The sequence below is a fragment of the Sinohyriopsis cumingii genome, chromosome 9, assembly GCF_028554795.1.
Source record: "Sinohyriopsis cumingii isolate HCF-2022 chromosome 9, ASM2855479v2, whole genome shotgun sequence".
NCBI lineage: Eukaryota > Metazoa > Mollusca > Bivalvia > Unionida > Unionidae > Sinohyriopsis > Sinohyriopsis cumingii.
This window is the reverse complement of record NC_142969.1, coordinates 98,226,403-98,253,262: the sequence shown is the minus strand read 5'-3', so window position 1 is coordinate 98,253,262 and position 26,860 is coordinate 98,226,403. Positions and strand designations below refer to the sequence as shown.

The window sequence follows — 26,860 nt, the reverse complement described above, 5'->3', positions numbered from 1 at the left end:
CATTGTTTCAGATACATTCTTTTAACAACTATCAACTGACAATGCGCACAAATCTAGCATATTTCATTACACTACTTCTGATTCTTAAAGGTCTTTTTAAATCATGGATGCATGGAGATCGTAACACCCAGCTGAACAGTTTTCATGGACAGAATCTATTATCTATTCCACAATCTATTAAACTATTGTTAAAAACAAGAACAAGAAAAGCAGAACACAATCATATGAGCAAAGCCAAACAAGGTTAATTCTCCTACAAGATAAAAGGACCATGAGTAATAAAAAATATCCTTTATTAAGACCACGTGATATAAAATTATCCGAGAGAATTGTAAATCTTTGAGTCTGGATATAAAGTCTAAACTATGCATAAAACAATTTCGCGTATCAACATGAAGCCGAACGCAATCCACATATCGAATGAAGAAGAAAAAATAACTATAAAAAAGGTGTACTTCCTTCTTGCATGTATAAAATGCGATACAAATCTTATGTGAATAAAGCTGAATGAAAGAACCAGCGTGAATGTCCAACGTGTTAATGTGTGTGAACTTGATAACTTCCAGAAAAAGGATGTCATGATTTGCATGGATAGCTTATCATGATTTACGATTAGTGTATCGTGATTTGCACGGTTAGTTTATCGTGATTTGTACGGTTAGCTTATCGTGATTTGTACGGTTAGTGTATCGTGATTTGTACGGTTAGTGTATCATGATATGCACGAACAGGGTGTCATTATTTGCATGGCTATTGTATCATGTTTTCTGAAGTTATTGTATCATAATTCACACGACAAATGCATCATGAGTTGCACGATAAGTGTATCGTGATTTGCATGGCTAGAATATCATGATTTGCATGACTAGTGTATCATGAGTTGCACGGCTAGTGAATTATGATTTGCATGGCTAGCGTATCATGATTTGCATGACTAGTGTATCATGATTTGCATGACTAGCGTATAATGATTTGCATGACTAGTGTATCATGAGTTGCATGACTAGCGTATAATGATTTACATGGCTAGAGTATGATGATTTGCACGAATAGTTTATCATGATTTACATGACTAGTGTATCATGAGTTGCATGACTAGTGTATGATGATTTGCATGGCTAGCGTATCATGATTTGCATGACTAGTGTATGATGAGATACACGGCCAATGTATCATGATTTGCATGGCTAGTGTTTCATGATTTGCATGACTAGTGTATCACGGATTGCACGGCTAGTGTATCATGATTTGATTGGCTAGCGTAGCATGATTTGCATGACTAGTGTAGCATGAATTGCACGGCTAGTGTATCGTTATTTGCATGGGTAGCGTATCATGATTTACATGGCTAGAGTATCATGATTTGCACGACTAGTGTACGATGATTTGCATGACTAGTGTATCATGAGTTGCACGGCAAGTGCATAATGATTTGCATGACTAGCTTATCATGATTTGCATGATTAGTGCATACTGAGATACACGGCTAATTATCATGATTTGCATGGCTAGTGTATCATGATTTGATTGGCTAGCGTAGCATGATTTGCATGACTAGTGTAGCATGAATTGCACGGCTAGCGTATCATGATTTCCATGGCTAGTGTATCTTGATTTGCATGACTAGTGTATCATGAGTTACACGACTAGTGTATCATGACTTGTATGGTTAGCGTATCATGATTTGCACGGCTAGTGTATCATGATTTACATGGTTAGCGTATCATGAGTTACATTGCTAGCATAACATGATTTACCTGATTAGTGTATCATGATTTGCATGACTAGTGTATCATGATTTGCATGACTAGTGTGTCACTATTTGCATGACTGGTGTATCATGAGATTCACGGCTATCTACAAGAATAACATAAGCATAAATCATTTTCCAAGGAATAATTTCCATCTTTTTGGTTAATATCTTCAGTTCTTTAGTTCTAGTTGGCTCCGTATAGCCTTTACTGCGTTACGGCTCCTTGAAACGCTAATACATACATACATACATACATACATACATACATACTTTTCGAAGCACGTTATCGTTACTAATTGGATTCTAACTTATTATAGATGTATTTTTGGACAAAAATATCAGTAGCAATACATCGGCATTTTTGCCGAAACCTGTTACGTATCTTCTGTAAATAGGTCAACTGCGGTCAAGTTTAAGACAAATTTCTTCTTGTCAGTTTGAAATTCATAGATATACTGACAAGGAAACCGACGATAATGTGTGATTGCATATCTTTGTATTGTCTAAATGGTGATTTTATTCTTTTATGATATTTGTGTATCATGATACATTAGTCTGCATGCAGTTGTGTCGGACAAACTGAATTGAATATGAACGTCAACAGAGGTAACGGGAGCGTGAAATATAGGTCACAATCACTATGTTTTGACTGCTGGCTATAGTACTTCCCAGGGCGCGTCTACATACCAAGTTATACGATTCTGCATTATAGTGTCTGAGAAAAATGAGCCAAACGCAATGGTTAAATTGCATCACTTTGTCATTCGCAAAGGTTAAAATACATCACCGGGTCATGCGCAAAGATTGAAATATATCACGGGGTCATTCGCAAAGGTTAAAACAAATCATAAGCTCATTTAACATAGCTCATAGAGATCTAGTGTTGACTTAGGATTTAGTACTTGTAGCCACACGACTCTAAAGTCATGAGTGTTTATGTAATTGAGCTAAACATGCACATTACCCGTAGTATTTACGCAACACGCACGGACAGATTATTTAAGAGACGGATAGACAGAGATTATGAATCCAGTGGCAAGAATTACATTGCAATCGATCTCTAAAAATGATTACGCTTGTATACCTATTAGCAATTTTACAATAATAAATATTAAGTTTAATAGAAAATGACACAGACATACACACGTATATGGTAATATTCCTTCTCCAGAATGATCCCGGGATAGTTCTTTCCACTCTGTTTAATATTTGCTACGTTCTACATACAACTGCTGTAGACCATGACTTCTATTATTGGAATCCGGAGTGAAAGTGTACTCACAGGAGAGTTCATCGTAGTGCGAGTGTGTCTGCTACCCACCAATGCCAACATATACGACTACGTCCCATCCTCTTTTAGGGATGTGCACTTAGTCGAGAGGGAAAGGGTGTTGGTGCGTGCAGACAAGGCGACGGGTGTAGTAACCTGTGGACCTGGCTTTGAATCAAAGCAGAAGAGGAATTTAAAATTCTCTAATCTGTATGGTAATAATCTTTCTCTATATATGATTTCACTTCATATTATCACGCACCCTTCTGAAGGAGGATAAAACGTTCATTTGGTAAATATTTGTAACTCTCTGTATCTTTCTCAGTCTCTCTGTCCCTCTCCCTCTCTCTCTCTCTCTCTCTCTCTCTCTCTCTCTCTCTATACATATATATATATATATATAGAGAGAGAGAGAGAGAGAGAATATAAGAATAAGAGAGAATATATATATATATATATATATATATATATATATATATATATATATATATATATATATATATATATAGAGAGAGAGAGAGAGAGAGAGAGAGAGAGAGAGAACAAGGTCATTTTGTCAAATCTCAGTAAGCATTGTCATTTTAGATTCCGTTGTCTGATATATGTACGGGTGTTTGGCACGCGCCAATGGTCACGTGATCATAAGGTTGATTTGCATCGGACTTGCTACTAGACACATCATTTAACTCATACGTTTTGTCGCATAAATCATTGTAATGTGTTGTCACGTGATCATATGTATCATCCAAGCAAGGCCTCGTTTCATCCAGAGTGGTGTCGTACGTATTGTCTGCTCCATGAGTGGGCTTTGCTACAAAAGTAGCAACAGAACTGTAGTTTTCCATGGTGGCGTTGACACTAACAGTCGAACTGTCATTTGGGTGAGAAGTATTAGAACTGTGTGTAAAGCCAGTGTTGACCGAATGCTCTGCATTTGAGGGATTTTCCACTTTCCGCACTGTTCCTGAAAGTGTGGATGAAGCTGTCTGAAATTCGATGAAATCAGTTTTCTTTTCTATTTGTCGCCTTTTTCTAAAAAGAAATAAAAAAATCAATGAAAGCTTATTTCAGCAAAACTTATGAAACTTGTTTTCTTAAACATCGTTAAAAGTAAGTAGTTGATGTAAATCACGGTGTAAACTTATATCAATAATTATGAAAGGTTTTATAATTATAAACGACGGCGAGAGAAAATACAAATATACCAACAAACGTTTTAAATATAGAAGTTACAATTGCTAAAATATTCTGAAATAAATGCATATATTGTCTGATGCAAGACAGGAGTTGAACGGTAAACTTTGCCAAAGTTCTTTATTGAAATGTTGCTCAATTCAAAATGACTATTTACTGAAGACGTTTTCACATGTCTTTGAGTAACCATATGTTTTGCATGCTTTAAGCTTATCCGTTCTCTTCATGTGAATTATCTAAAGCGATATGTGCAATGTTACCTTGATGTTGAATCTATTGGTTTTCCTAGTTATCGGAGTCTGTTCAACTTAATTGTGCGGCAAGCAGATACCATGCGAAAAATTCTATCAAAAACTATGTTAATGAATTGAAGACGCTTCGTCTGCTGATTGGTTTGAATTTTTACAATGTTAATGTGTGCAAAGAGTTAATTTTGTACTATAAATATCTTGGCAAAACCATATTACGCAATCTGATTGAGCGGCGTTTTACCAAAACTTGATGGTTTTGCTTCTTTCTGTTACTTACTTTATGACCATAAATTCGTACCAACCTATACATTAGTACTCTGTTAAAAAGTTCATCACGGAGTTCTACCCCTCCATTAGTACTCTGGTGACAAATTCATTCTCTTTATTCTAATCAGGGTGACAAACGACAATCACTTGTCGTCGAACAGGAAAAAGATCCTGAGATCTCCTGTTTGTTTCAAAGGGCCATTAGTGAAACTGAAGCCACAGAATTACCTATCTGTTATTTCATTCAAAATAGAATCTTTATGATAAAATAGAGACCTCCCGACGTACCTGCTGGTGATTAGTGTCCGTGAACTATCAAATTGTAGTTCCAAAGTCGTACAGACAGGAAATACTTAGTCTGACCCATGAAACTCCTTTGGCTGGTCATTTAGGGATTAATAAGACTTATCACAAGATCTTGACTTACTTTTATTGGCCAATAATTAAAAGCGATGTTTGCAAATACTGCAGATCTTGTCATACTTGTCAAATGGTATGAAAACCCAATCAGAAGATACCTAAGTCTCATCTGCAACATATTCCTGCATTTGACGAGCCATTTAGCAGATAGTTTGTGTAGGTCCCTTACCTAAGACCAAGTCAGGTAACCAATACTTGTTGACCATAATGTGTGCGTCAACAAGATTTCCAGAGGCAATTCCATAGAGGAATATTAAATTTAAAACAATAGTAAAAGCTTTGATAATTTTTTAAATCAATTTGGCCTTTCCATATCTGTCCAATCTGATCAAGGGTCAAATTGTATGTCTCGAATTGTTTAGCTAGTTATGCTTAAATTTGGCGTCCAGCAATTCAAGTCAAAAGTGAAATTAAGGTTTGACAGAACTGCAGTGGAGAGATGTTTTGAGCCTGGTCTGTCTCTCTTGCTCATTTTTCGGAATTTTTTTCAGATTAGGGCTCCTGGGATCTAAATAAATTAAAGGAATACCAGTATGTTGCGAGAGATAGCCAGGTTAATCATGCAATTGCTTCAGTTATACCTGTCCTACTCACTGAAGATTTAAGTGAAGGAATACCATCGGATTCTACTGATTTTGGAGTGACAAATCTACGGAATTCAGAAACTATGAATAATCTGGACCAGAAACTTTCACATTTGCAACAACAAGAAAGGAATGAACTTAAACAGTTATTATTTAAATATGAGCCTACAAGATCAAACAAAATGTTCCATGACGTTGAAATGTAAATTCAAAAACTGTGAAACAACATATGTACAGGATGAACCCTCTCAAACAGAAATACTTGAAAAGAGAAATTCACTATTTGCTGGAGAATGATTTCATAGAGCCCAGTAAAAGTGACTGGAGTTCACCATGTATACTTGTTCCGAAACCAGATAAAACTTTTCGCATGTGCTCTGATTATAGAAAGGTGAATAGTTTGACAAAAACAGATTTATTCACTTTACCAATAATCGACGACTGTATTGATAAGATCAGAAATGCCAAGTATGTCATTAAATCTGACCTTCTGAAAGGAGTTTGACAAAATCCAAAGACGAAAAGAGCAAAGGAAATTTTGGCATTCGTGAATCCAGATGACGTTTGGGATGAAAGGTTTGCCAAGTACTTTTCAACGTTTAATGAACATGATTACCCTGGTCTAGATAATTGTGTTGCTTACATCGATTATGTCATTATCTACAATGACACATGCACAGAACATTTAGCGACAATTCGAAAATTCTTTGACAGACTCACTGATGGAAGTTTGACAATTAATTTATCCAAAACTGCTGAACCCCTGACAAATTTATTGAGCAAGAAAACCAAGTTTCTATGGACTGAAAAATGTCAGGAGGCTTTTGATAAGTTAAAGGCCATACTTAAAAGCGGGCCAGTTCTTACAGCTCCAAATTTCAGGCAATCATTTAAACTGTCAGTTGATGCAACTGATGTTGGGGTTGGAGCAGTTTTCATTCAAGAAGACGAAAATGGTGTAGATCATCAAGTGTGCTATTTTTCTAAGAAATTAAATAAGCACCAAAGAAATTATTCAACAATCAAGAAGGAATGGTTGACTTTGATATTGACATTACAACATTTTGAGGTTTACATTAGTTCACCTCCTTCTTCAATTATTGTGTTTAGTAATCACAACCCCCTTACTTTCATGGACAAGACGAAATATAAAAATGAAAGACGTCTAAGGTTGAATTGTTGTTATATAAATATAATATTGACATAAGGCACATTAAGGGAAAAGGTAATTTAATAGCAGATGCACTTTACTAGATACTAGATTTTTCAGCTGTTGTAGAACTTTCCATTCTTGTAACATATATGGTCTGCGTATTTATACTCTTCTACACCATCCATAGAGACATTTTAATATCAACTTTGTATGTGTTATCTTTACTGAATTAAACTATAACTTGTTTGTTCTCTCTGTAGCATTTGTAAATTTCCAGTTATAGCAATTGTTACTCCGATAGGGTAAGACCCTCCCATTAACCCATGATATCGACAATGTGATCACCACAATATAATTAATACATTTTCTTTTGCCGGTATTGTCGAGTATAGTAAGATAATCTGTCATGGGACCAGTTAGAATATAATAAGATAATCTGTCATGGGACCAGTCGGAGTATAGTAAGATAATCTGTCATATGGGACCAGTCGCAGTAAAGTACGATAATCTGTCATATGGGGCCAGTCGTAGTCTAGTAAGATAATCTGTCATATGGGACCAGTCCGAGGATAGTAAGATGATCTGTCATATGGGACTAGTCGGAGAATAGTCTGATAATCTGTCACATTGGACCAGTCGGAGTATAGTAAGATATTCTGTCATGAGACCAGTCGGAGTATTGTAAGATTATCTGTCATATGGGACCAGTTTGAGTATGGTAAGATAATCTGTCATGGGAACAGTCGGGGTATAGTAAGATAATCTGTCATATTGGACCAGTCGGAGTACAATAAGATAATCTGGCTTATGGTACCAGTCGGAGTGTAGTAAGATAATCTGTCATATGGGACCAGTCGGAATATAGTAAGATAATCTGTCATGAGACCAGTAGGAGTATGGTAAGATAATTTGTCATATGGGACCAGTCGGAGTATAATAAGATAATCTGTCATATGGGACCAGTCGGAGTGTAGTAAGATAATCTGTCATATGGGACCAGTCGGAATATAGTAAGATAATCTGTCACATGGGACCAGTCGGAGTATAGTAAGATAATCTGTCATGGGACCAGTCAGAGTATAGTAAGATAATCTGTCGTATGGGACCAGTCGGAGTATAGTAAGATAATCTCTCGTATGGGACCAGTCGGAGTATAGCAAGATAATCTGTCATGGGACCAGTCGGAGTATAGTAAGATAATATGACATATGGAATTAGTCGAAGTATAGTAAGATAATCTGTCATATGGGACCAGTCGGAGTATAGTATGATAATCTGTCATGGGACCAGTCGGAGTATAGTAAGATAATTTGTCATATGGGACCAGTCAGAGTATAATAAGATAATCTGTCATATGGGACCAGTCGGAGTGTAGTAAGATAATCTGTCATATGGGACCAGTCGGAGTATAGTAAGATAATTTGTCATATGGGACCAGTCGGAGTATAATAAGATAATCTGTCATATGGGACCAGTCGGAGTGTAGTAAGATAATCTGTCATATGGGACCAGTCGGAATATAGTAAGATAATCTGTCACATGGGACCAGTCGGAGTATAGTAAGATAAGCTGTCATGGGACCAGTCAGAGTATAGTAAGATAATCTCTCATATAATAATAATAATAATAATGAGGACTTTGTATAGCGCCTAATCTTTAGAAGCTCTAAGCCCTTTACAACTTTAGACAACACCTATAAGATAAAAAACATAATAATATTAGTACAAAAACAAACATGAAATTAGAAAAACATTTTAAAAAAAATAATAAAAAACATGCTGAGAATATTTCAGGTAGGAAACTTTATTAGGTCTTTAACCTTCTTCTTGCTGTCGAAATAAGTGAGTTTTTAGAGTCCTCTTTAATGTGATCACTGTATCTTTGTGTCTAAGTTCAGTGGGCAATTCATTGCAATTTGCTGGGCCCTGGTATGCAAAAGAATTCTGTTCATACGACTTTGTTTTCATAGTGGGAATAATGAGCATACGATTGTCAGAAGAGGAGCGTAAGTATCTTGCTGGTGTGTACACATGGGTGAGGTCAGATAGGTATGTTGGACTAGAGTCCGACAGTGAAATGTAGCACAGAGAACAAATTTTGTGTTTGATTCTGGATCGAATGGATAGCCAGTGTAGGGTACAGAGCAGCGAGGAGGTGTGCTCTGATCTTGGTACTCTAAGTATGATCCTAGCAGCTGTGTTTTGAACATTTTGAAGTTTCTGGAGTAGATACTGAGATGAACCAGACAGAATTGAGTTACAATAGTCCAGTCTTGAAAGTACTAATGAACACACAAGTGTTGTAGTGGCATCAACTGAAAGATATTTACAAATTGAGCAGATGCGTCTCAGCTCATGATATGCAGCCTTGCATATGTTCATGACATGTTGATACAATGGGAGAGTACATCCATGATTTCGCATCAGAAATGCACCTCTCTACACCTTGGATGGTAGCATCAACTTCAGTTGAGTGGCTAGATTTGTATATTTGCGTGTCATCAGCGTACAATTGATGAGACACTTTATGATGATTTATGACACTAGAGAGCGACTGAGTGTACAGAATGAAGAGAACAGGTCCAAGAACAGACCCATGTAGAACACCACAACATAGATCAACTGGGCTGGAGTGTATTCCATTTGCAGATACAATTTGTGTTCTGTTTACCAAGTAGGACTTCAACCACAGTAAGGCGTTATCATGAATGCCAAATTCATATTGGAGACGGTGAAGTAATATGTCATAGTCTATTGTATGAAATGCTGCAGACAAATCAAGGAGGGTGAGGACTGTAATCTTTTCGCTATCCAATGCAGAGAGAATGTCATTAACTACGTTTAGAAGATTAGTTTCAGTACTGTGCCAAGGGCGATATGCAGATTGTACATGGCTAAAAGGACTGTTTGAATTTAGATCAGATTCAAGCTGGGATAGAACAACCTTTTCTAAGATTTTTGAATGAATGGTAGATTAGAAACTGGGCGGTAGTTCTTTAAATGGTTATGGTCTAGTGTTGGTTTCTTCAGCAGAGGCTTTACAATGACAGTTTTGTTTAATGATGAGAATTCCCCAGATGAGAGAGAGGTAATAATAACATCAGTTAGTGAAGGCAATACTGGATCTAAGTACTTAAGCAGCAGTGATGTTGGAATTGGATCAAGTTCATATGGCTATGGTGCACTCTTGATCACGATTGTACGTACGAAATCCAAAGCGACAGGTTCAAATGCTGCTAATGATTGCCGCTCAAATTATGTATTCCAACTGTATGGTGACGACGAGTCAATTGAAATTGTGGTGTCAAGCTTATCTCTAATGGTTTGTACTTTGCAAACATTTCCGGAAGGTTGACTGGAGACAATTTAGTTGGAAGTGGTGTTGATTTGTTCCTTGACATTAGCTTGTTAGTAATGTCGAAGAGCTCTTTGCAGCTGGAACTTTCCATGATCTTAGTAGTGTAGTGGGCTGATTTTGCTGCATGGACTATATTTGTGACGTTCTTCTTAGCGACTTCATATATTTGCTTATGAATAGTGAGTCTGGTGGAAAGCCAGAGCCTCTCAGGTTTACGGCGGTCTCTTTTAGCAGTGCGAAGCTGGTCCCTAACACTGCTATACCATGGAGAACATTTTTGAATTGATACTCTGCACTTGGCAGCTGGGGCATGTTTGTCCAGTAATGAACGCAGACAGTTATCGAGTTGTTCTGCTGTAGGAGGTAAGCAAGTTGTTAGGTTAGCTTGGATGTCATGCATTAATTTGGTTCTATTTATCATACGGAGGTTTCTCTTAGTAGCAGATAAAGGTGGAGGGTTAGGGACTGATACGTCAAGATGGCATATAATGCAGAGGTGATCTGATGCAAGGTCATGGCATGCCAGGGAGGACCGTAGAATGTTATCATCAGGTCTATGAAGAATCCAGTCTAAAATGTGACCATGTTTATGGGTGGGTTGGTTAACTGACTGTTTGAGGTTGAAAACATTAATGAAATCTATAAGTTTTGATGTATTTGAGTTTTCGCGACAGTCAAAGTGAAAGTTGAAATCTCCAAGAACAATCAGGTTGCCACCTATCGAATTTCCATAGTCCAGGAGATTCGGAAACTGCTCCAAAAAGAGAGAGTCAGCCAGATTGTTTTTTCTACTAGGAGGAGGGCGATATAGGCAGAAAAAATGGACTGACCTTTGCTCCAGTGTGAGTGTGGTTTGGACTAGTTCAAACGATGTGTGGTCCAAATTGAATGTTGTGTAGTAGTTCAGACGTTTTATCATGGAGCTCTTTGTGATGACAGCAATTCCACCTTCGCGAGAATTACGGGGGAACGACTTGATGGAGTAACCAGCGGATGTTAGATCCGCACATTTGGGCTCATTGTCTGATGTTTTTAGCCATGTTTCTGTCAAGAATAATATGTCAACATTTACGTCGTTGATAAAATTAATTATTTCTGTGCGTTTTTCCGGTGGTCCTACTGACTGGGCATTTAATAATTCAATGCGCAGAGGTATTTCTTGGATAGTTGACATAAAGGTTGACGCATTAATTGGGATTTGAATTAGGTTATCTAAATTAACGGTCGAATTTTTAAAAAAAAGTGGTTGTGTCGAAATAAGGGAGATAACTGGAATTCTTCTTCCTGTTCAACGCCGGCCAGCTTTGAAACAACGTTTCTTTTTTCGCTTCTGTTTACATTTAGGTAACGATGAATGTAGTTCCAGTCTAGTGCACAATGTAGTGTGGATAGCCAAGGAGTGAACATTTAAAGCAATTAATGATGGTCGATCGTAGCATAAACGGGTTTACATGCGAATATCACGTGATGGCGGTTTGTTCAAAAACATTCGAGCAAGACAGCTGAGAAAAAGTCTAATTATTCTCGTTTCCAAAACAAGGAGATGAAGAAACACATACAAATTTAACAGCCAATACATAATGAACTCAATAACGAAGATGAAAACAGGCAACAAGCACAAATATCGTGAAAACGGCACTAAAAAACGGAACAGCTGCTTCAAGCCGGTTAAGCGATAGCGGCCATCTTGTTTTCAATGGGACCAGTCGGAGTATAGTAAGATAATCTGTCATACGGGACCAGTCGGCGTATAGTAAGATAATCTGTCATATAGGACCAGTCGGAGTGTAGTAAGATAATCTGTCATGGGACCAGTCGGCGTATAGGAAGATAATCTGTCATGGGACCAGTCGGAGTATAGTAAGATAATCTGTCATGGGACCAGTCAGAGTATAGTAAGATAATTTGTGATCGGGACCAGTTCAGTAGTGGTGCTAAAAGCATTTTAAATTGATCTCAAATCAATTTTATCCTGTAATCGAAGAGCGATATACATTCAGATGAGAACACATATCTTCCGATGTGGAATAATCCAAGCTTTAAACATTTTTTGCATTTGTTGTGATGTCATAAGCTTAAGTGACTAAACATTCCGGTGGTGTTGCAAAATATGTTCAAATGATATTTAAACTGACACTAGTACTGAATTGTTGGATAGACTGCGATTTTATAGCTTTACAAAAATAAAAACAAAAATTTTGCGAACTTTTTTATTATATATTAACGATATCGATGGAATGAAGTAAGAAGAAAGCAATTTTAAAACAAACTTTGCAAAAATTTCTGTTTGTAGATCCTAGTTCCGATTAAGTTAAAATACTTAACCAAAAGTGTCAACAAATAAATTACTCCAAGTTGTGTTATTGGTATAAATTACACACAATCTAAATCAATTAGATAACGACAAAAATGGAATGGATTTATCCACAGTGGTATAATAATATGCGTAAAAGTCTCACACAATAACTAAGAAAAGCGTTCCTGTTGTTAAAACAACACCACAACCCTGAGACATTGAGGATGAGGGTTCGTGTTTAATTTTATAATATAATATGTAAATGGTTAAAGTTAGACTTTTCTTGAAAATACTTCATTATGATGCAAGTTGAGAATTTTCTCTGGTGTAATTAGACGACATAAAATAACAGGTTTGTTGAGGCATACCTGCCCTTTGAGCAGAATATCTCATCTATACAATATAAAACAAAAAGCAATCATGCTTGAGAGTTGTTTTGAGACCATATCGATATTTAAACTTTATATTCAATGCGTGCTTTTATTTTTCCTATATGTCGTAAGGACTATCTGTAACAGGTAGCTATTAATTCAGGTAGCTATTAGTGATATCGGCGATGACATGCAAATTAGTGCTTCTTGTTTTGCAAGTTGAATTATCATGATTATCGCTGTTTATGAATTTATGAATAATTGCAGCTAAATTTATTGCAGTGATTTTTCGAATTATTTTTGTGGATATTAGCCGTTAGTAAATGTACGTGTATTACCTAAAAACGTAAACTGTCGCTTGAACTCTGCAAACATTTATTATCTATCTGCTGATTCCACCGTGTATTTTATGTTTATCAATGATTCCACAGTGTATTTTATATTTATCAACAAGACGTTTCTACTAGGAATGCCAATGACGTTTCCAATAGCATGGCCATTGACGTTTCCACTAGCATGGCCAATAACGTTTCCACTCACTAGCATGGCCAATGACGTTTACACTCACTAGCACGACAGTAGTGAATGGGGATAGCCTAGCGTCAATGGGAATTAGCATTACAGAGACCCCTGGGACACTCTAGCGTCAATGGAAAATTAACATGGAGAAAAATCGTGGGACAATCTAGCGTCAAGGGGAATTTAACATGGGAATAAATCGTGGGACTGTCTAGCGTCAAGGGGAATTGAATATGGAGAAAAATCGTGGGACTGTCTAGCGTCAAGGGAAATTGAACATGGGAAAAATTGCTGGGTCACTCTAGAGACAAGGGGAATTGAACATGGGAATAGAGTGTGGGTCTGTCTAGGGACTAGGGGAATTTAACATATGGAAATTGAACATGGTGGTCTGTATAGCGTCAAGGGGAACTGAACATGGTGGGATTGTCTAGGGACAATGATGGTAGAGGGTCAAACACAACAGAGACAGAGACATACGTACACTAGTACAAGCGTGAAATTTATATATAAAGCATTACCAAGACCTGAAATCTTGCTGGGGTGTTCAAAAATTTGCATAATTGTAATGATGCTATAAATAGCTATAATCAAGGAAATGCTCAACGACAAAATGGATGTGACTAAAAGTAACGTTAAAATGACGAAATTGTCCCAGAATTTAAAGGAAAATAAACATATCCCCGAAAATTAAGTTACAATGGTTTAGACTAAAATGGATAAAATTAGTAACTACTTACAATATCAACTTCTGTGACGATCGTGGATAAATACCTATGTATCTATAATCAGCTGAAATTCCTATGAAATCCCACTATCTATTTATAGCTCCAACTTGTGGGGTTTTCCTTTGGAAAATCCCACTATCTTTTTATAACCTCAGCTTGAGTGACGTTCCTGTTTATGAATTCTAGTATATATGTATAGCTACAAAATGTGGAAATCCCCAAGTCGATATTTATAGTCTCAAAATTTCCAGCGTCAGTGACGTCACTGTACTGAACACTAGGGGATAAATGGCAACAGTGTTGCAAGTGGCTGACCTGAATACGCGCTACTGTAGGTAGGTAGGTAGAGTGTATCTGATAGGGATAAAGTGAGTTTTATAGGGACAAACAGAGACCAATACACACACACACACACACACACACACACACAACATACGCGCGCAGACTCACACACACACACACACACACACACACACACACACAGAGGGAAGAGGAAAAAACAAACCCCAAAATATACTATCCACACTCGGGAGGAAGAAAAAAAACCAACCAAATATACGATCTACACAACGTACGCGAACAAACACACACACATACACACACAACATACGCGCGCAGACTCACACACACACACACACACACACACACACACACACACACACAGAGGGAAGAGGAAAAAACAAACCCCAAATATACTATCCACACTCGGGAGGAAGAAAAAAAAAACAACCAAATATACGATCTACACAACGTACGCGAACACACACACATACACACACACACACACACACACAGAGGGAAGAGGAAAAAACAAACCCCAAATATACTATCAACACAGAAGGGAGATAATACAAACCCCAAATAAACTATCCACACAAACGTACGCGAACGCATACAAACCCCAAATATACTATCAACACAGAAGGGAGATAATACAAACCCCAAATAAACTATCCACACAAACGTACGCGAACGCATACAAACCCCAAATATACTATCAACACAGAAGGGAGATAATACAAACCCCAAATAAACTATCCACACAAACGTACGCGAACGCATACAAACCCCAAATATAGTATCAACACAGAAGGGAGATAATACAAACCCCAAATAAACTATCCACACAAACGTACGCGAACGCATACAAACCCCAAATATACTATCAACACAGAAGGGAGATAATACAAACCCCAAATAAACTATCCACACAAACGTACGCGAACGCATACAAACCCAAAATATACTATCCACACAACGTCGCTAACGCATACAAACTCCAAATATGCTATCCACACTCGGGAGGAAGAAGAAAAAACAACCAAATATACGATCTACACAACGTACGCGAACACACACACACACACACACTCACACAGAGGGAAGAGGAAAAAACAAACCCCAAATATACTATCAACACAGAAGGGAGATAATACAAACCCCAAATAAACTATCCACACAAACGTACGCGAACGCATACAAACCCCAAATACACTATCAACACAGAAGGGAGATAATACAAACCCCAAATAAACTATCCACACAAACGTACGCGAACGCATACAAACCCCAAATACACTATCAACACAGAAGGGAGATAATACAAACCCCAAATAAACTATCCACACAAACGTACGCGAACGCATACAAACCCCAAATATACTATCCACACAACGTCGCTAACGCATACAAATCACAAATATACTATCCACACTCGGGAGGAAGAAGAAGAAAAACAACCAAATATGCGATCTACACAACGTACGCGAACACACACACACACACACACACACACACACACACACACGCACACCACAGAGGGAAGAAGAAGAAAACCATTATACACTATCCACACGCAGTGAAGAAATAACCCTTTATATATATACTATCAACAGAGAGTGAAGAAAATAACACATTATATTCCATCAACACAGAGTGAAGAAGAAAAAGTTTTTGAAAGCACCTAAGCCCTCACCTGCAATGACCAACTCTGCCAAACACCTACACCCCACCCGCCCCCACTCCCAACACTACAAAACCCATTTAACCCGTTATTTTATGGCATCAGTGTGTGATTTAGGAAACATCAAGACACAAAATGATGGACGAATAGACTGACTATTGTTTACGGACTTGCATGCCTAAAGAGCGTGCGTGAAGGAAAACATCCTTCCATTTCAATCCTAACTAAAACATGATCCAGAGGGATAGAGAGAGGTGAAAGAGCACAATTTCATAAAGTGTGAGTAAAAACAAAACACGCCATCCTTATTATACAATGTCAAGACCAAGAGACACTTACGTTTTCTTTCTGGTCTATTCTCTTTTAGAAGGTAGTATGAAATTTCACATCAGGGCCAACGCATCGGCTCACATTGTCAATTTTTCCATTTCCATGTTTTTACTGGCACAAGTTCTTCATCATCTTCAATTTCTTCTTCTTCTGAATCCCTCTTCTCTGTTTCGTCTTGTTTTTGTTTCTTCTCTTTTCTCGTAGGGCACTCTGAATTCCAGTGTCCTTTCTCCTGACAACGATATTAGGTATCTTGACTTTTGTCTCTCTTTCTTAGACGAAGCAGGTATTCTGGAGACAAATACCCATTTACCTTTGCAGATATAGCAAACTTCATTAGCACTTACACACTTTCGTATGACTCTCATCAAATCAACGACCAAAAGAGTAAGTTTTGTTGCCACTTTCGCATGTGAATTATGCTTTCGTATGACTTTTAGCAAATATTTGACCAGCAGGTCGATCTGTGCTGACTCTTCCATCTTCTTGATCGTTTGAGAGCGGAATGAATACTCTGACGCTAAGACACTCTCCTTATATACATGGACCTGCTGCGTATGAAACCTAGTCAAATGTAATTTTGCAATAAGATGAAACGATTTCATTGAGGAAGTAAAAAGCAATGATGTACCGTATCGCCTCACACAAAACCTGAAGTTTTAGTTCAAATCCGTGTCAGCGATTTCGAAGACGACATAACTGAGCTTTAATCAATGCTCTCCAATTATGCCACAAAACCACGAGTCCTGATTCACGCCAAAAGAAATTTCGTTCGGTCCATAAAAAATAGTATCACATCTGAGAAACGCAAAAACGAACTTCCAGAAAACTGAGAACGACGGCTTACACCTACAACGTAAATGTGTGAGTTCAAGTAGTGCGTAAAACTTAGTCAAATTAGATTTTTATAGTCAAGACGAAACGATCTCTTTTCGAACAAGAAAGCAGACACCAAGCGACAATGGCGATCCGTGTCACACAACACTTTTCAAAATGTATATTATCAGAGGTTTGTTCTAGCGATCTGCACGGTTAAATTAAATGTTGATGTATTTTGCAATAAGACGGACACAATTTCCATGGGATCGCCCATGGTACGATTGTTCGTGCATTAGTTTAATTTTTAAAAATATTTTTTATATAAATCGCCTATAGGATAGACCCAGTAAAGTATGGCCATTCTCGTCACTGTCTGAATAGCTACTCAAGTCAATTCGAAGCGAACGCGATAAGAAAATAAGTATAGCCAATGAAATGGCTTACAACGGGTGATGCATTGTTATGTTCTAGGGCTGTGTGGCATAATAATCCCTATGTTCTTGCGTTGTTACCATTACAGTGCAGACAGACTGAAATGTGAACTTACAAGCCCTCTTTGTGTGTGTTGTACCATTTCCTCTTACCACATCAAAATACTGAGCGTCACAGTATTGGTTCGCGTTTTCAAGCTGACCATTTTTTTATATCTCACTTAAACATTTCGACATAAACACTCACATCGGTAGAGTCAGAACAGACGTGTTACAGTATTGAGGGGCATGTTATCTTTTCTTTTTCAAACTAATAAATTTGGGGTTTGTATGAAGTAAAGAACCGAAAGTACAGTGAAACTCAAGGATGATGACCCAATCTGTCTGTCTATTGATGCGTGTATTTACTTAAGAAGAAATATGACCTCTAAAACACAAAAAGATACGGCAAGCATGATTAGATTAAACACAACGATGTTTTCCTTCACGCCCGTGTAATTTAGAGTTTCAATCGTCTTTGAAGACAAACTTGGTCTCCTTTTGTAGGGCTTGAAATAATAAAAAAACTGAAAAATCTTAAGCACTTTGCTATAGATAATTTCATCAACAGACCAAACAACATAAATACCGTTACAACAATAGAAAGCCTTAAATCTTCTATCAAAAAGAAATGCATGAAAAAAATTAAAGATTAACGATAACTAACCAATGAAACCGAATTTAACAAAGGCAATGACATGTGAAGAAATGCCTCTCACTTTGGAAAGGTAGGCGAATGTACTCTGTCATGCACCGTCAACTTGAAAAAAATTATAAACAGAGAGAAACCTGAATTCAAAATTCAGTTGTTTCTTTTTCTTCAAAATTATTTCGTTTCTTTTTTTTTTTTTTTTTTTTGGAACAAATCTAAGCACTAATATAGAGTGGAAAAGGGAAAATGCACATACAAGCTTTGATATTTCTGAGAAAAGGAGGGGATATTCCTAACGTTCATAACCACCTATATATGCTTGGACTTGTCTGTGACTTATCCACAAAACAAGATATACATATTTCTGGTCAAGCTGCAAGTGTGTGCGTGTTTTTGAAAATGGTAAAAATTGGATATACAATTTTCTCGTGACACTTATAAAGTGAAGAGTCTGTGCAAGTGTCAAAAGCCAAAGTCATATAAGTTTTGTATTTTGTACGGCTTGTAAAGATTTCTACTTTAGAAAATGTGAAGTATCACAAGTTATTATCACAAACAGAAGTGGAACATAGGGGCTTGCAAGAAAGAAAATAACCAGACAGTTGGTGTCATCAAGAGTGCTAGAGACGGTACCCGAACTTGCTTGCCTGCTTACTTGAATTAAAGTGATTTTCGCTCTAATGGAGCATGTATCACTGGTTTAATAACGCACCGCGTGATTTTTAATTACTCCTGGGGAAGGAAAGAGAGCCTCATCCCCCAGGCTTTTATGTACTCACAGACTATTTTTAAATTTAGCCACTCAGGTGTAGGACTAACTAGTCCTTAACAACCTGACTGAAAGACTTTAAACATGAGTGGGAATTGTCTCACCACACACTCATTTTTCTGTCCGAGCGTGGTAAAGGAGGAAAAAGGTGCTCAGCAAGACAGCCATGGATGTTAAGTACTCACCAAAACGCTAGCCCGTACTTATTTCAGATCAAGTCCCGTTTTTGCTAATGGACAATAAAAGGTACCAATAATGTGTTAACCACCTGTGCAATTAGTTCAAATCTAACGAGTCTGTTAAATTTCCTACTTCCTAACATATCTGTCTAATATTAGTACTTAGTGTACATAAAAATAGCCATACTGATCTTATTTTAAATTATTATGTCTAAGCGACATATACCAGTTTGGTTACTGTTAGGTTTAAAAAGTTAAGTTTGTTGTGGTGTTCCAATGGGTCAAGTTTGTTTCGAGAATAGTTTAGTCAAGGAGGGATACCAAGCCAAATATGGTTCCCTATTTAATAAAAAGCAATCTTTTGGAGCCCTAAAAAAAGTCTGTTTTTTCTGTTAGAAGGTAACACGTCTCTCTTTTGCTTTCACGTTCTTTCCCGCACTCCTAGTCTCATGATTCTTGATATCAGGAAATGCGTAGCCATGATGGGCGGTAATGTAAGCAGCGGTTTCTACCAGTTGACTGAGGGGGTATCCAGCGTAGGCTTGTCTGTAGAATTGGGGAAGAACTCTGACCCCTAATCCCCATTGAGAAGGTCTTGGTTTAAAGGTGTCTAGAGATTTGTAGGCAACGTATTGTATGTTTGTAATAAACTGCCCTGCTATGTTGACGTCATACAATGCTTGATCTAGCCCCATTTCGGTGTACTTCTCAACGATGGTCAGCGTCCCCCTCCTCCTCAACCGCCTCAATTTCCTCTTCTGGTTCTGATACTAATTCTTCAGTTGAGGTAGATAGTTTCAAATCCGCTGCTATGGTGTCTGTCGCTGTTATTGTTGTTGTGTTTGTTCTTTCAGCTGAGATTGCCTGTAGTATCGGAGTGAGAAAAGAACGTAGTGCCTCCGATAATTACATTTGAGTTTGCCATACCGTTTGTGTAACATAATTGGACCTTTGTTTTGCCACCACTCTTTCCGGGACGGGTTGTTTGTTAGGTATAGTCGGCTGTTGACTAGCTGTTATTTGTGTTCTCGAGGTGGGTGGAGTGCTAACTGGCTAGGTCTGCATTTCTTGCTCCCGCTGCTGTTGCGTATATTTCTTCCCTCCACACCGAGTTCTGGACCTAATTCTTTAAATTTCGTTGTACCCGAACTTACATTATCCATATTATCAGCCAGAAAAGAAAACAAAACGCACAGACCTAAAAGAAACACTCATTCACTTTTTACAGAACATTACTATTTTTAAAATTTTGATAAGCGACGGAAACGAACAACTTAGAGTCACACTTTCTAACCAAGATAAAGAAATCATGTGCTGATAGACTCACTTCTGTATTTTTTCTTCTAACTGACTAACGTATCATAGGCAATGGAATGTGATTTCTTTTCGAGAGTATGGGGTAGCCCTGAAATTTATTTTTGGGAAGTTGAAGCTATGGCGATCGCTTAGGTTATAAGATGACGGCCTCCTCTGACGACAGGCTTTCTCACAGGATAAGGTCTGCTTCTTCGGAAAGAGAAGAAGAACTCTTTGGTGTCGATAAAACTGTTAACAAAGCCTCTGCCAGGTTCATGCTGCTGCTGCTGTTGCTGCTCTCTCTGCTGTTTATGAAGTCTGTACTTCTCCGTCCATTCTTCTTTCTCCTTCTTGAATTCCTCCTTGAAGAGCTCTTCTTTCAGGTCTTCAGTGACTTTCAACATTATGATATTGTCTATCTCTTCAGGTCTCGGTATCAGACTTGTCATGACCCTATGCAAATTCACATAGGCTTCGTTCAACTTGGCTTATCTTGAGCACATCTTCGTAGGAAGATGAGTCGACAATGGATGGACAGACTGGAGACACAACACCTCGAGAACACAAATAACAGCTAGTCAACAGCCGACTATACCTAACAAACAACCCGTCCCGGAAAGAGTGGTGGCAAAACAAAGGTCCAATTATGTTACACAAACGGTATGGCAAACTCAAATGTAATTATCGGAGGCACTACGTTCTTTTCTCACTCCGATACTACAGGCAATCTCAGCTGAAAGAACAAACACAACAACAATAACAGCGACAGACACCATAGCAGCGGATTTGAAACTATCTACCTCAACTGAAGAATTAGTATCAGAACCAGAAGAGGAAATTGAGGCGGTTGAGGAGGAGGGGGACGCTGACCATCGTTGAGAAGTACACCGAAATGGGGCTAGATCAAGCATTGTATGACGTCAACATAGCAGGGCAGTTTATTACAAACATACAATACGTTGCCTACAAATCTCTAGACACCTTTAAACCAAGACCTTCTCAATGGGGATTAGGGGTCAGAGTTCTTCCCCAATTCTACAGACAAGCCTACGCTGGATACCCCCTCAGTCAACTGGTAGAAACCGCTGCTTACATTACCGCCCATCATGGCTACGCATTTCCTGATATCAAGAATCATGAGACTAGGAGTGCGGGAAAGAACGTGAAAGCAAAAGAGAGACGTGTTACCTTCTAACAGAAAAAACAGACTTTTTTTAGGGCTCCAAAAGATTGCTTTTTATTAAATAGGGAACCATATTTGGCTTGGTATCCCTCCTTGACTAAACTATTCTCGAAACAAACTTGACCCATTGGAACACCACAACAAACTTAACTTTTTAAACCTAACAGTAACCAAACTGGTATATGTCGCTTAGACATAATAATTTAAAATAAGATCAGTATGGCTATTTTTATGTACACTAAGTACTAATATTAGACAGATATGTTAGGAAGTAGGAAATTTAACAGACTCGTTAGATTTGAACTAATTGCACAGGTGGTTAACACATTATTGGTACCTTTTATTGTCCATTAGCAAAAACGGGACTTGATCTGAAATAAGTACGGGCTAGCGTTTTGGTGAGTACTTAACATCCATGGCTGTCTTGCTGAGCACCTTTTTCCTCCTTTACCACGCTCGGACAGAAAAATGAGTGTGTGGTGAGACAATTCCCACTCATGTTTAAAGTCTTTCAGTCAGGTTGTTAAGGACTAGTTAGTCCTACACCTGAGTGGCTAAATTTAAAAATAGTCTGTGAGTACATAAAAGCCTGGGGGATGAGGCTCTCTTTCCTTCCCCAGGAGTAATTAAAAATCACGCGGTGCGTTATTAAACCAGTGATACATGCTCCATTAGAGCGAAAATCACTTTAATTCAAGTAAGCAGGCAAGCAAGTTCGGGTACCGTCTCTAGCACTCTTGATGACACCAACTGTCTGGGTTATTTTCTTTCTTGCAAGCCCCTATGTTCCACTTCTGTTTGTGATAATAACTTGTGATACTTCACATTTTCTAAAGTAGAAATCTTTACAAGCCGTACAAAATACAAAACTTATATGACTTTGGCTTTTGACACTTGCACAGACTCTTCACTTTATAAGTGTCACGAGAAAATTGTATATCCAATTTTTACCATTTTCAAAAACACGCACACACTTGCAGCTTGACCAGAAATATGTATATCTTGTTTTGTGGATAAGTCACAGACAAGTCCAAGCATATATAGGTGGTTATGAACGTTAGGAATATCCCCTCCTTTTCTCAGAAATATCAAAGCTTGTATGTGCATTTTCCCTTTTCCACTCTATATTAGTGCTTAGATTTGTTCCAAAAAAAAAAAAAAAAAAAAGAAACGAAATAATTTTGAAGAAAAAGAAACAACTGAATTTTGAATTCAGGTTTCTCTCTGTTTATAATTTTTTTCAAGTTGACGGTGCATGACAGAGTACATTCGCCTACCTTTCCAAAGTGAGAGGCATTTCTTCACATGTCATTGCCTTTGTTAAATTCGGTTTCATTGGTTAGTTATCGTTAATCTTTAATTTTTTTCATGCATTTCTTTTTGATAGAAGATTTAAGGCTTTCTATTGTTGTAACGGTATTTATGTTGTTTGGTCTGTTGATGAAATTATCTATAGCAAAGTGCTTAAGATTTTTCAGTTTTTTTATTATTTCAAGCCCTACAAAAGGAGACCAAGTTTGTCTTCAAAGACGATTGAAACTCTAAATTACACGGGCGTGAAGGAAAACATCGTTGTGTTTAATCTAATCATGCTTGCCGTATCTTTTTGTGTTTTAGAGGTCATATTTCTTCTTAAGTAAATACACGCATCAATAGACAGACAGATTGGGTCATCATCCTTGAGTTTCACTGTACTTTCGGTTCTTTACTTCATACAAACCCCAAATTTATTAGTTTGAAAAAGAAAAGATAACATGCCCCTCAATACTGTAACACGTCTGTTCTGACTCTACCGATGTGAGTGTTTATGTCGAAATGTTTAAGTGAGATATAAAAAAATGGTCAGCTTGAAAACGCGAACCAATACTGTGACGCTCAGTATTTTGATGTGGTAAGAGGAAATGGTACAACACACACAAAGAGGGCTTGTAAGTTCACATTTCAGTCTGTCTGCACTGTAATGGTAACAACGCAAGAACATAGGGATTATTATGCCACACAGCCCTAGAACATAACAATGCATCACCCGTTGTAAGCCATTTCATTGGCTATACTTATTTTCTTATCGCGTTCGCTTCGAATTGACTTGAGTAGCTATTCAGACAGTGACGAGAATGGCCATACTTTACTGGGTCTATCCTATAGGCGATTTATATAAAAAATATTTTTAAAAATTAAACTAATGCACGAACAATCGTACCATGGGCGATCCCATGGAAATTGTGTCCGTCTTATTGCAAAATACATCAACATTTAATTTAACCGTGCAGATCGCTAGAACAAACCTCTGATAATATACATTTTGAAAAGTGTTGTGTGACACGGATCGCCATTGTCGCTTGGTGTCTGCTTTCTTGTTCGAAAAGAGATCGTTTCGTCTTGACTATAAAAATCTAATTTGACTAAGTTTTACGCACTACTTGAACTCACACATTTACGTTGTAGGTGTAAGCCGTCGTTCTCAGTTTTCTGGAAGTTCGTTTTTGCGTTTCTCAGATGTGATACTATTTTTTATGGACCGAACGAAATTTCTTTTGGCGTGAATCAGGACTCGTGGTTTTGTGGCATAATTGGAGAGCATTGATTAAAGCTCAGTTATGTCGTCTTCGAAATCGCTGACACGGATTTGAACTAAAACTTCAGGTTTTGTGTGAGGCGATACGGTACATCATTGCTTTTTACTTCCTCAATGAAATCGTTTCATCTTATTGCAAAATTACATTTGACTAGGTTTCATACGCAGCAGGTCCATGTATATAAGGAGAGTGTCTTAGCGTCAGAGTATTCATTCCGCTCTCAAACGATCAAGAAGATGGAAGAGTCAGCACAGATCGACCTGCTGGTCAAATATTTGCTAAAAGTCATACGAAAGCATAATTCACATGCGAAAGTGGCAACAAAACTTACTCTTTTGGTCGTTGATTTGATGAGAGTCATACGAAAGTGTGTAAGTGCTAATGAAGTTTGCTATATCTGCAAAGGTAAATGGGTATTTGTCTCCAGAATACCTGCTTAGTCTAAGAAAGAGAGACAAAAGTCAAGATACCTAATATCGTTGTCAGGAGAAAGGACACTGGAATTCAGAGTGCCCTACGAGAAAAGAGAAGAAACAAAAACAAGACGAAACAGAGAAGAGGGATTCAGAAGAAGAAGAAATTGAAGATGATGAAGAACTTGTGCCAGTAAAAACATGGAAATGGAAAAATTGACAATGTGAGCCGATGCGTTGGCCCTGATGTGAAATTTCATACTACCTTCTAAAAGAGAATAGACCAGAAAGAAAACGTAAGTGTCTCTTGGTCTTGACATTGTATAATAAGGATGGCGTGTTTTGTTTTTACTCACACTTTATGAAATTGTGCTCTTTCACCTCTCTCTATCCCTCTGGATCATGTTTTAGTTAGAATTGAAATGGAAGGATGTTTTCCTTCACGCACGCTCTTTAGGCATGCAAGTCCGTAAACAATAGTCAGTCTATTCGTCCATCATTTTGTGTCTTGATGTTTCCTAAATCACACACTGATGCCATAAAATAACGGGTTAAATGGGTTTTGTAGTGTTGGGAGTGGGGGCGGGTGGGGTGTAGGTGTTTGGCAGAGTTGGTCATTGCAGGTGAGGGTTTAGGTGCTTTCAAAAAACTTTTTCTTCTTCACTCTGTGTTGATGGAATATAATGTGTTATTTTCTTCACTCTCTGTTGATAGTATATATATAAAGGGTTATTTCTTCACTGCGTGTGGATAGTGTATAATGGTTTTCTTCTTCTTCCCTCTGTGGTGTGCGTGTGTGTGTGTGTATGTGTGTGTGTGTGTGTGTGTGTGTTCGCGTACGTTGTGTAGATCGCATATTTGGTTGTTTTTCTTCTTCTTCCTCCCGAGTGTGGATAGTATATTTGCGGTTTGTATGCGTTAGCGACGTTGTGTGGATAGTATATTTGGGGTTTGTATGCGTTCGCGTACGTTTGTGTGGATAGTTTATTTGGGGTTTGTATTATCTCCCTTCTGTGTTGATAGTGTATTTGGGGTTTGTATGCGTTCGCGTACGTTTGTGTGGATAGTTTATTTGGGGTTTGTATTATCTCCCTTCTGTGTTGATAGTGTATTTGGGGTTTGTATGCGTTCGCGTACGTTTGTGTGGATAGTTTATTTGGGGTTTGTATTATCTCCCTTCTGTGTTGATAGTATATTTGGGGTTTGTTTTTTCCTCTTCCCTCTGTGTGAGTGTGTGTGTGTGTGTGTGTTCGCGTACGTTGTGTAGATCGTATATTTGGTTGTTTTTTCTTCTTCCTCCCGAGTGTGGATAGCATATTTGGAGTTTGTATGTGTTAGCGACGTTGTGTGGATAGTATATTTTGGGTTTGTATGCGTTCGCGTACGTTTGTGTGGATAGTTTATTTGGAGTTTGTATTATCTCCTTCTGTGTTGATAGTATATTTGGGGTTTGTATGCGTTCGCGTACGTTTGTGTGGATAGTTTATTTGGGGTTTGTATTATCTCCCTTCTGTGTTGATACTATATTTGGGGTTTGTATGCGTTCGCGTACGTTTGTGTGGATAGTTTATTTGGGGTTTGTATTATCTCCCTTCTGTGTTGATAGTATATTTGGGGTTTGTATGCGTTCGCGTACGTTTGTGTGGATAGTTTATTTGGGGTTTGTATTATCTCCCTTCTGTGTTGATAGTATATTTGGGGTTTGTATGCGTTCGCGTACGTTTGTGTGGATAGTTTATTTGGGGTTTGTATTATCTCCCTTCTGTGTTGATACTATATTTGGGGTTTGTATGCGTTCGCGTACGTTTGTGTGGATAGTTTATTTGGGGTTTGTATTATCTCCCTTCTGTGTTGATACTATATTTGGGGTTTGTATGCGTTCGCGTACGTTTGTGTGGATAGTTTATTTGGGGTTTGTATTATCTCCCTTCTGTGTTGATAGTATATTTGGGGTTTGTATGCGTTCGCGTACGTTTGTGTGGATAGTTTATTTGGGGTTTGTATTATCTCCCTTCTGTGTTGATAGTATATTTGGGGTTTGTTTTTT

General features: G+C 37.9%; 1 protein-coding gene across 1 annotated transcript in view; it reads right to left on the bottom strand.

Moving 5' to 3' along the window:
• Positions 1–3,497: 3,497 nt before the first annotated feature.
• Positions 3,498–26,860, bottom strand: part of LOC149792306 (MAM and LDL-receptor class A domain-containing protein 1-like) — a 72,784-nt gene continuing 49,421 nt past the window's right edge. The window contains exon 8 of the mRNA XM_089969555.1: positions 3,498–4,055. Within this exon, the coding sequence (XP_089825681.1) occupies positions 3,605–4,055 (451 nt within the window). The 3' untranslated portion in view covers positions 3,498–3,604. The remainder of the gene's footprint in view (positions 4,056–26,860) is intronic.